Consider the following 12,344-nt stretch of genomic DNA (forward strand, 5'->3'; position numbering starts at 1 on the left):
TCCGGCTTCAGATCGAAAAAGACCGCCTTCGGGGAAGGTGAAAAATTGTTTTCTCGCGCAGGGTGTATAACCTTGTTCTGATCGTGATTTTATACACCGTCGCGTTAAATATCCGCGGATAACGCCAGGCAATCTTCTCCGTCGTAGAAACCCAGCCTAGGATAAAGTGACGTTCAGGCTCATCTTTACGAGAGGAGATTGCATAATGGGCTCGCTAATAAGCAGCTGATACACAGCGGCGGTTCTGCCACGTCAGCTTTTACTCCTGGCTATGCAAATAATCGATGAAAGACGAGGAAGAACTGGCACCCTCGCAGAAGAAGTTATTATTTGTTTTCTTTCTACTTAAAAAACCGGGCTTTGGTAGGAAGGTACATTTTACTTTTTTCTCTACGTTTTCAAAGTTGCAGAATTTCTACGGTCTCCATTTTCGCACTTTACTTATTGTAACCGGTTAAACAAAAAATTAACTTCCAGAAATTAACATTTATGGTTAGTTACAGGATTTATACATAAATATGTATCAGATTTCACTTCTCACATCACATGCATCGCTCTAATTATATTATCTCCATAAAATATACAGTCAATTATTAACAACACCCCAGCATTTGTCTATTTACTCCTTCAAGTTTTGAGTACGACAAACTATCCGAGTCACCGTCGGCATCTGCCTCGGATGAAATTAAGTCTGTGAATTATTGTTTTCGGTCTGTGACTTGACAACCTGTTCATTTTTGTTTTATGACCACACTACAACGGAAGTCCATCTAAGCCAGGCTATTATGATCGGGCGATTAGGCATGTTAACACCTGCTTTTTCGAATAAACTCAAAGAAACTCATCGTCTTGTTCCAACCTCTCACAGTATAGCGTAGGAGCGACAAGTCGTTCAAATAAAATCATCCCACATGCATAGAATCAAGTAATGCAATCAACCAAATTACCCTGCAAAATAATAAAATTAAAAAACACGAGTATAAATTAGCCAGAGATGTGTATCAGACATCGCCATTGCTTTATTCGGTGATTGACACCTTGAAGAATCCCTCAGCGCACGATTTATGCGACCGAAACTCCCAAATCAGTTTGATATGCCATTGAATTTAACATAACACGCAGTGTTCGATTTTGGTTGGACGAACTGAAATGTTTCGACCGTATCAACAGTTGTGGATATCAGATAACGCTTGCGTCAAATAAACGTCGAGTAGGTAACTAGGCCAGAATACACGACCATTTGTTCGTTTATTATACAATATAATATATATTTGAGCATGTATTTATTTGGATCAACATGAATTTCCTCCCGGTTGAATAAACCGTATCGGTTACGCTACTCAATGCAAATTACGCCAACTATTAATGTACGTTGTTATAAATACGACTAGATAAATACCTTTGACGTAATCCGTTATTCAGGACTCGAACGATCGTTTGAATATTAATCAGTTAGTTAGAATGGCAGGTACGTTATAATTTAAAGGGAACCGATTCGGTTCGCACGATAACCGCGGAATGATGCGAGATACAAACGTTGATTATTGAGGGATGCAGCTGTTTGTCGTCTGGGGGATATTCGGTAATAAGTCATGGTCCGTACAACATCTGGTATAACTGTTTCACTACATCTACTACAATTTATTATTCGCGCGTACGAACGGGTGAAAAGAGCTGAGCTATCGGATCCGTCCGCTACACGGTGTAACAAACTGAACAACCTTTCGTTCCTCTTTCAAAGAGGGTAAAACAGATACGCGGTAGGTTGAATTCCGAAGAGTATATATCTCCCTCCGAGACTGATAACGGAATTTGTTTTCTCTCTGCAGCTCGGTCCTTTTTCAACCATCGACCCGCATGAAATCATCTCTGTGAGTTCCGCTCGCCCCAAAGGCCGCACCAATTTCTAGATTTTAGCACCTATCTCTGGGTCGACCATGACTGCGCGACACCAGAAGTAGCTAAACGTGTCTCCGGACGTGACTCGATCAGGATATTTTACCTTCACGGTAAATCGGAGGCAGAGAGTCGCCCGGCTGGGTGAGGTTCCATAGGCAACTAAGTAAAACATGCAGGGTGTGAGAAGGCAGTTCCTGGAGGAAGGCGTTAATGGGCGGAAGGTGTATGGTAGTTGGTACCTATAACGCTGGGCTTTCCAGGAATTCTCAGTGTCGCAGAAGCGTGCCGATAGGTCTCTTTACCGTAAAACTTTACGCTGCATGTATGTACTTTGTCTGGAAATAACGATGGACACGGGCTGCAGTCAGGGCTTATGGCACACATTCGATAAAGTGTAATGCCTGTGAACAGAACGAACCCGTTAAAGAACCCTCGTTAAGCTCTGCTAAATTACTATTCGCCTGTAACGGTCACGGAGTCCAAGTTTTTTGCAAACATCTTTCACATCTCAAATTGTACGAGCCTTCCACTAAGCTCACCCCTTGTTACATCAAATTTTGTTTTCCAAATACACAACAAGGTGAAGTTTGAAGGTGGTTCTCAATTTTGACAGGCTGCATATGCACAAACTTCAAATCTTCTGCGGGTACTTGGCCGAGGGTCGTTAATGAAAACCAGGTGCTCACTTCGCCGAACTGGAGCATAGCTCACGTGCTGTTTATACTACATGGCGTAGGCCGTTACACTGCAAATTATTTTCTCCGCAGTACCGTCTACTCGCTGATACATTCAAGCTCGTTAATCACCTCTCCGTATGCTTCCGCAACAATTAGCCGACGATTTTTACTGGTGGATACTCATCGAGGTCTGCTTGAATCGTTGTTGTATATTTCGTGTTGGACATTCAAACGGAGATAATCCAGGGAGCCTGACACTGTCCGTGAACCAGCATCATGGCCTCGTAAAGGGATCTTCCCAACAGCACCTTCAGAGCGACTGTAATACTAGCAATAATTCACAGCCTCAGCGGTAGTAACAGCACATTTGACATTTAGCCTTTCTAAAGCGGTGGCAAGACTATTCCACTACAGGATACTCGAAATATATTTAGAGTTTTAGTTTTTCAAGGTTCTTACAATCGTTTATCCGGCCTTGAATCACAAGCGCACTGACCTTGAAGTCGCTTTTAAGAATTTAGTTTAAAATAACAAGAAAGTAATCACGTTCTCTGCTAGTATTCAATAAAATCCAAACCGAATGAATGAGAAAAGGAACGTACGTGCATGGAATGACTGGTGCGAATAATGGCGAGTGTAGGAAGTTGAGTTACGACGTACACGAGTATTTTTTCCGTAAGTACTACATAGAAATTGCTTGAAGTGTACAGTACACGTAACAGTTTGAGATGCAGAAATGTGCAGTGTTTCCGGGAGACTTTTAATTGCTTTAACTTCAGGCAGCGTAGTTAGAGTGTAGGACCATAACTAAGCAGCTTCAACCCCTCTCCATGCATGATTAACGGCTCAGAAGTGCAAGAAGACTCGCTGTTGGCACTCGGTAGTTTCGAGGTAAACGCGTTGCTGCATAGCGATTCTTGTTCTTATTCTCGCGTGCCAGTGTATAGCCAGTTCGGAAGTGCATTTCCTTTAACCCTCCAACGCTGGTTTATGGGGTTTAGATCCACCTTCCATCACACCCTGCACATTCTTTCGTCAGGGTGATACCGCACCGCTGCAAACGGCGAGGATAGGGAATGCCATGCTTCGATGAGCACCTTTTCTTGAGATCGCCATAAAAGCCTGGCACTCGAACCCACTGAATTATTCCTCTGGGTTTCCGAATGTCAATTTTCTTGTAAAATCCACGATATTGAACAACGCCAGGAACTCCGAGGATAATCCGCGTATCTTGGTTGGCCGTGAGTTCAAGTTTTCATTCGTCGGATCGTCAAATACAACTTTCACAATTCCATGGTGCACGGGCACTTCTAGAAGATACCTGGCATACGGTGGCATGGCTGTGCTGTACATTCGTCTTTGGCGTATTTGGAAACATTCTGATGCGGAAAGGATCTCTGCTGCTTCGAAGAATAGAATTTGCGGTCTGCTTCTTGGAGCGAGAAAAGTGATAACAAAGTGCCGACAGACGGTTACTCAGGAAATTTAAATTCAAACCACCGAAAATTGGGTAAGCAGCAGGCGCGCCTTCAACAAACTGACACAGCCCTCGTTGCTTCTTGTTTCAACTGACGAGACGTACTACATGACGTTCCAATTCACTTTGCCTTCTCGACCGTTAATCTGTAACAACCAACTTCGAGAACCGTAACTGATAGACAACGCTATAGTCATAGATTTGATAATTCGACGATGGTACGGTTTCTAAACCCACAAATTCTCGTCTTTGTACACTTTGAATTGTGATGTATGAAAACGGGGTTCACTCATATTTACCGTTTCCAAACACGACAAGAAGGAAATCAAAATGGCTACGCTGCACTTTGTCAAGCCTCCCTCTCGCTCTCCCACCCTTTAGGAATGGAATCGCGAAAACAAACGAAGAATAAATGGCACCCATGTATTTTGCTTTCGCGCAAACAATGCAATATCTCTACGAAAGTACGGTTGACTCGGAATTCGCTTCGAAAATGACCTCGTGTGCAGCCAGGACCAGTTATCGCGGGTGCATCGTGACCGAGTGGCACACTTTTGGCGATAATATATCCTGCGAGATCCGTAGAAGCAAATGATTTCTCCCTTTACCGTGGTTACGAGGGCGGGGGAGTCGCACGGCGAACGGATCCCCCAGGACTTGTGCCGCCAGAAGCAAACGGAATGGGTTGGTGTATCTGAATTTTGAATGCAAGCGATCCATCCCCGTCGAACCCATATCAGTTGCTTCCTCAAAGGGTCGATATATTCGCAGAGCAACACCGCGGTGCCACCCCTTCCTCCCCCTCAAGCATACATCCTTTTGCTTCTATTGCCTCAGTTGTAGTCCCCCGGAGACTCGGGTAAATTTTCACTCTCGAAATGCATAAGTACGCACGACGAAGAGGATTGTTGCCCAATCACAAGCCTCGTCGAAGCCGTCGCTAACCTTACATTGGGATCTGACGATCCTGAAATGAGATAATTTATGCGGCAAGTCGGAATGAGGCTGAAGAATGAGACTCTAATGGAATTGCTTCCAACTCTCGACTCTCAGTACCGATAGGAATGCTGAGTTTTCTACGGCTCGAGTCTGATCAAAGAGAACGAAGGCGAGTGGCCTCTGATCTTCGGCACTCCCGGAATGTGGTATGAACAAAGACTCGCCGTGGTGCGAGTCGATTACGGAGTGATTCAAAAAGTTTTATTTGCCACGGCACGTTTGCCATGCGAAAGTGAAAACGTGAATCGCAATGCATCAAGTTGAGTTCAGCTAAATATCTCGTTACTATCGGCTCCGAGACATCTTAGACACCAACTCTTTGAAATCAGAGGAATTTCTTCAAGTTGACGCGTTTTATTTCTGAAAGGGGAACTAACGGACAACCTGAATCCCTCAGAGCCCGACAATGGGGATACCTATTAAGGATAGTGATAGAACTGTTTGAACACCCGGACATTTGAACAAGCTGCATTCGAGCATTAAACTGTTCCTGATGAACGTAAAAAGTTTTCACTGGACACGGGTGCGATTAACTGTATATTGTACATGTATAAGTGTATCGAGAGAGCGCGAGAGAATGGAATAGAATACACATATATATATAGATATAATAATGTCCAGGTAGGTTGGACAGCAGGTGGAGCAGATACACGTAGAACGAAGAGTAAAATGCGCAGAGGAAAAAAGAAATGATGATAGAGAAAACAAGTACAATATAAGTAGTAACAAAGAAATTGTCTTATGCATAAAATAAAAATAAAATAAATAGAGAGAGAGAGAAAGAGAGAGAGGGAGGGAGGGAGGGAGAAAGATTCGAATCAGCAAACAACTCGTGCCAAGTTTACCAGAAGTTCCATGACCCTCTGATATTGTTGTGCCGTAACTGAATTGAGCATTTTGAGAAAATCTGATTTATCGACAGTGCGAAGTTAGGCGATTGGATTTATGTGTTCTTCAATCTCTCGAAATTCAATTTAACCGTTCAAAATTTCGTCGCCAAAGTGACGCTCCTCGTCCTGTCGTATCCGGAAACAAGGATGATTCGAACTCTCTTAATCTTGACGGAACCATGGCCCTCCTCCCTTGAGACCAGCAGCCTTCGACCCCCGTTAGACTCGGCGCGGAGTCTGAGTGTCGCGCTAAGGAACCGCGGCTCTATCGCCACTTAACGAGCCGGATAATGCGTCGCCCTGTTTAACGGAGGCGTCAAACGACCCCGCAAATTCCCTGGGAAATCTAAGTGATATTCGGTTAAGGAGAGACCGTATAAACGGACCAATCTGTCTCGGTACCTTACACGCTTCCGGTGAGAGCCGCCGGCACTCTTTGCCTTCGGTAAATTGCCGCCTCATCGCTGCTTCGAGAAAATCGCAGGTACTGAAATGCAGAGACAGGGAGATGGTCTGGTTGTCGTGGAGTTGAAAATCGTGCGACTGGAACTAAGTCGGCGATGTGTTTCCTTGCCGATTACACAGAGGTGAATCAACTTTCAACGACCATAAAGACGTGGGCTGAGCATCACGCCGATTTCCAGCTCAGCTCGTTCCTCCTCTACACCATCCATCCGACAGTGGGCATTACTATTCGCCCAATTTTCCTCGCCGTAGTGTTTTCCCGAGACCAGGCGAAGCTATTACCACCGAAGGTCTGACCATGATGCCCGCGAGGTTGGAGAAGACGGATTGATCCATCCCCTCGTTGTCTGGTTCTCTCTCTGTCTCTCTCTCTCGCACTCCCGTTCCGACTATCCGCACTCTCTACCCTTCCGTACCGGTAGTTGCGCTCATTCCTCTCAGTCTACTTCGGGAATGCCTCCCAGACCAAGTTGCTCGACGCCAAGGGGCTGACCCGGCAACTCGCATCTTAATTAACTCATTCTTATTTGTTGCACAGTGCGGGAAGCGACCCACTCCGGCTCTTTACCTCCTGCCATGAGCTGGTTTCATCTCAAAGCCTGACTCCGCGTCCTATCCAACTGGTTTCTTTTTTTTTCTCTTCTTTTGCTTCACTCCACGACCTTAATCAACTACGCTTCCGTTATGACCGCGTTAACAAACAAACTAACAGAGATAATTGAATTCAGAATAACTCAAAGGGAAACCGTGGAACATCGCTCGAGCCATTTTATTGCGACAACTGCATTACGAAACTTTCAAATTATTCAAGAACTTCACTTTTTCAACTTTTTCAACGACCTGCGTCTTTTCTATTCTTTCAGAGTTACGCGTTTCAAGAGTGAAACTTTGACCATCGGCAAACGTGGGGCTTATAATTTACTTACAATTTACTTTCCAATGACAAGAAACAAAGATAATACAAAATTATAATACGAAATTAAGTTCAACCGAACTTCACTTCTCATCCATTCGCGTTCTTCTAGCGCATACTTGTTCTTCGACGTGAGAAAAGATATTCCAAACTCATAACCTTATACCTAACCATTTACCAGGTTGAAAGTTGGCGCCTTTGGTAAAAGGTCCGGAGTAACGGGTTGTCTTATCCAAAAGTGGTCACAACCTAGTTATCCTCTGTCTTTAGTTCAGCTGGCTTCCGGCGATACCGTTTAGTATGCAAATAATATTAGCGGAACCATGTCGAAAAACCAAGCATGATCTTTAACCTACCGACGTATTATTCGAGAGCTAAAGGGGTGCAGCACTTATTGGAAATTATGTTACTCGACTTCTTTCAGACATCGATACTTCGATAACTTGGCCCCGTTTATGAAGTTTTTGAGTTTACAATTATCGGAAAAGGGTCTCCAGAAATTACTTTTAATCGTAAGACAAAAGTTCGTGGTTCTCAAAAATAGCAAAAAGATAACGAACGCTAATTCCATTAACGAGTATAAAACTTACGAAGATTTGAACTCAGCAAAAAACGATTTGAAAGAAAATTCGAAAGGTTCAAAGGTAGTTCATTGAAAGAGACAAAGATTAACCAAACAATTCGAAAAAGAATTCAAGGGGATCGCAAACGTACCAAGACTCCAATGAACCGTCTTAATAATTCAACTCGTGAGTACGGCGTACTTAACGAATCGATGAAATGTCTTAAAAATCGATCAGTAGTCTCCCCGTCGACGTAGAAAACTAAAGCAATATAATAGGTGTACAGCTGCGTTTGTGGTTAGTCGAGCCGGATAATAAGTAGCCTTAGCTCTGCTCATCACGTTGTATACAAATGGCCTACATGCTTATAAGCACGTGAACGCTTATGTCTACCGAAGCGAAAGAGCCGGCATCGAAATACCGAGCCGTTGACGCCAGTGTATACCGTATCTCTGCTCTCCGCGTTGGAATTGATTGATCGTAGAGAGTGGTTTGCCCGACCGCGTGGTGTAGGATCCGCATATGTTTCGAGAAATAACCCGGAGTTGAATTCATGAGATCCATTTCATTAGAAGATTGCTTTCGGGGAGCGTAGTTTGGTTCGTTTAACACGTGCGCCATTCCTACACCGCTCTCCGACGTTGCGAGGGACCGATTTTCCCTTCCTCAAGTACGCCGGGAGAGTATTCGAAGCAAATTACATAGTTAACGACAGCGGCAGCGATTCGGAGTGATTTTGATTCGACGAATTCTCGTGTAATAAATATTTACAGATCAAATGAAGCAAATGAAACAGCCAGGCGCGGAACCGCCGTAAGATGAGAATTGGGACGAGGAACGAAACTCACCTTTGGATGATCCCTGACGGGGACTTGAACTCTGACTGAAACTTTAATTGGCTTGTCCCTTGTGATGTCCACCATCCTTCTCTCGCCCCCTTCACCGCCCCCGCCGCCCCCGCCGCGAACGCCGCCCCTGCCGCCTCCGTTGGAGTCTGTAACAAAGTGAAAAAGAAATCAATCGATGCTTAATAAATCGAGGAACGGGCGTCGTAGGAGGGCAATCGGAGGTTTCGTATTGCGAAACCTTCGGTGAAGTAACAATAATGAGGATTTACCGATGAAGTTGCCGAGCCAAAGTATCGTTACGAAAATCTGTGAACTTTGGATATCTGCCAAAATCAGTCGACGCTACGCCCATATTTAACCCGACAATAACACGCCTTGGTAGAAGTTATTCCCCGCGCAATCTTTCAATCAGCACCAATTGTGTAAATATATATACGGTACCTACTTACTATATACGAAGTTACGGAAATTTTCACTTTCTTGAATAACCCCCAGCGGCACAATATTGGGTGAAAGAAACGAACAAATCACGCAACTTTCTTCGAGTCTTGAATATTGAATCGAAAAAGTTTTTAATCGTTAACCTTTCCGCGCAACAACAAAATCCACTCGAGAGATTCATCGCCCCGAGTTTACAAATTCTGCGTATAATTGCAGCAGTCACGGTCGGTTTCCTTGCATGGTATTTCAGTCTTGCCGCTTCAAAAGGGCAAATTCGTTGTAACACGCAAGCCGCAAGCTCCGATCCACGGTCGAGAGTTTTACACGACGGAAAAAGTTTCGCCTCTTCAAGAGGAGGTTGTGCATCTTCGAGAGATCGGCTTAGTTAGATATCTAATCAATTCCCAGAGCGGTAAAGCGATTTGAATGAACCGGTATTTCACGGATAATTTATTACCATGTCAAAATGAGCTTTTTTTTTGTATTCACAATGACGCACTTCCTATTTTCCGTGCCAGTAGCTACTTGCCTTAAAGGTCTCTCGTGCTCGGTAGAAGCCTATACTTTCTCACCTTTCCTTGACATTTCACGACTCAAGGAGAACAAGATGCGAGTATACTATACGAATATTCGTGAGCTTGCATCAATTCAAGCCCTCTTCCGACGAACTGCATAAGCAGAGCAGGTAGGCGATTTTTTGTGTCCGCAAACTGCGGTACGCGGTGCAAGGTACTCTCGAGTGAAATGCCAACTTCGCTGAAGATTCATGGCATGTTGAGTACTTTGGAAAAGTTAAAACGGCAAAGTTTCAAACGAGCACGATAAACATGCAGCTCTCCCACCTTCCAGCGCCAGCTTGTATCGAAGCACTTAATATGCATATAACATTCTGCTCTGGTTTAAAACGTATACGAACAAAAGACAATGTTAAATATGAAGTAAAAAATGAGCTTGAGGAAGTAAACGAAACAGAAATATAAAACAGTATATATATGTGTGAGTGTGTGTGTGTGTGTGAAACGTGGAATAAAATAAACGAGATAATAAACCCAGGATATTCTCTGAATTATATTGTCATGCGATGAAAGCAGAGAACTTCTGGTTATTACTCGTGGACGGTCCATATAATAACACGTCGTTATATCACCGTTGAAAAAAATAAATCGCCACCATTTACAACCCTCAGAATTTTTCACGTCTGGAGTTCGTTAAAATACGTCGTTACGAAACTTATTTGCACGTCAGCGTAAAACTTATTGTGCATTGAAATTCCTCGTAATGACGACGGAACCCGAATGAAAATGTTGACGCCTTACATCGGTGGCAAAGTGCAGTATTTTAAATGCGAACAAGAGGAATATCCCTTGCTGTGAAATATGACTCGTAGACATTCACACGAGAATTCTCCCTCGCTCAGGCAGGAAGTGAAGATTGCCCGTGAGTTTCTCAGCCTCCTACGTCTTATCAACGATTTTTCGGCTCTTCCGGCTTGTCAAAAGGACTCGACGTCGGCGCGGACATTTATTGGACAGAATAAGACAAATGCGTTTGGCCACCGGATACGTTGTGCGGGGTGGATATATTTATATGTTAACTATACGTTAACGCGGGGTGATTTATGAGTTTCATGGCGAAGCAGCAACACCTTACTAAATTCGCGCTTGTTGCCCTAGCAGCGGTGAATTATTCGGCGTTGAAGTAGAAAAAGTAAAGTACGGAAAAAGGAGAGAAAGACAAAAAAACAAAAAAAATTGAAAAAAATTCTTTTGGATATTTGGTATCTGAAAGCAAAAACTTTATCGCAAAAAATGCTACCCAATCCGCCCGAATGTGCCAAAGAAAAAGACGGCTAACATGCAAAATGGGTTCTGAAATACGCCGGAGGTTTGAATATCAGGATTATGTTTATCCCACATGGAAAGATCCAATCGTGACTCTCGTTTATAAAACAGAGTTGCCGCGCCTCAGAGCTTCGTTCGTTCGGTTCGGTGCGAGGCGGAACAACGTAAAAGGCTTTCCAGACGTCACCGCTAAAAACCAGAGCGCGCCTCGATCTTAGATCTGATTTAGTGCTTCTGAAATCTAGACTCCAGACCTAGGCACGTAACAGACAAAGACGGAGAGCCTTAGCTGAATCAATGTCACTCGGGAAGATGTTTCGTCCTATTTCTTGCTCCCGCACCACCGACAAACAGAATTACCGGGTCGTGATAGATCCTGCAGCCTTTGAACCGAGGTCAAGGAGCCTTCACAATCAGTCATGGGTCGTTAAAGCTCGAAGATTTGCCTTGTCATGTCATTGAAATCCCAAAATGTATGGAAACAAGATCACGGAGATTACTGAGAAACAGAAATAATAATTGAATCGAGAGTTGGCTTGGTTCCAGAAATAACGGAGTATTTTTGAGTGAAACAAAAAATGAATGAAAATACTGAAATTACTAGACAAGCTCGCGGAGTGGAATAACCGCAGCGGCCGAATTGTGCTCCAAATCATGACGAGTATAACTGGATCCGTAAATTACTACCGCTTATACCGTTGGTTGAATTCGGAGAGGGAAGACTATGACGATATTTGATCGTTAATTTATGCCGGGTACAACGCGCATTGTTTCCAATAAGTGTCAGTGGCGTGCATCGCCTCTCGATTTCAGCACGTCGCGTCGATCAAAGCATATACGTTGCCCCCCTGTTCGATCCTGATCGAGCCTTTATCCTCGTGCGTTCAAATTTTCATTCCCGGCGTATTTACGTGTACAAGTCCGATAGCAAAGAGACGCATTCATTCGTCTCTGGGGAACTAATGAGCGCGTGGATTATTGATGTAGGAATAGATGGAAGTGCGGAGGCAGATGGATGGAAAACGACGAAGAGCTAAGAACGTAACTTTGATTGGAGCGAAGAGAGAGAGAGAGAGAGAGAGAGAGAGAGAGAGAGAGAGAGAGAGAGAGAGAGAGAGAGAGAGAGAGAGAGAGAGAGAGAGAGAGAGAGAAAGAGGGAGAGAGTGACTTTGGAATCAGAACACGTCGATAATGTAGAATATCATGAATTATGCATGAGAGCGTGATACTCTATGGAAATCCCATGTATTTCATGATATTATACATACACTCATACAACCAGAGCGCTGTAGCAGGTCGCGAGTTACAGCCAGAGTTTATACACGGTACGA

The 12,344-nt window shown here is 43.9% G+C and overlaps 1 protein-coding gene across 6 annotated transcripts in view; it reads right to left on the reverse strand.

Annotated features, from left to right (window-relative positions):
• The window catches only part of LOC107223798 (KH domain-containing, RNA-binding, signal transduction-associated protein 2), a 124,813-nt gene that overhangs the window by 61,690 nt on the left and 50,779 nt on the right, over positions 1 to 12,344 (reverse strand). For all 6 annotated transcript variants that reach the window (XM_046734227.1, XM_046734224.1, XM_046734223.1 and 3 more), the window contains exon 2: positions 8,732 to 8,877. In XM_046734227.1, the coding sequence (XP_046590183.1) occupies positions 8,732 to 8,877 (146 nt within the window). The remainder of the gene's footprint in view (positions 1 to 8,731; positions 8,878 to 12,344) is intronic.

The sequence above is a fragment of the Neodiprion lecontei genome, chromosome 3, assembly GCF_021901455.1.
Source record: "Neodiprion lecontei isolate iyNeoLeco1 chromosome 3, iyNeoLeco1.1, whole genome shotgun sequence".
NCBI classification, from domain to species: Eukaryota; Metazoa; Arthropoda; class Insecta; order Hymenoptera; family Diprionidae; genus Neodiprion; species Neodiprion lecontei.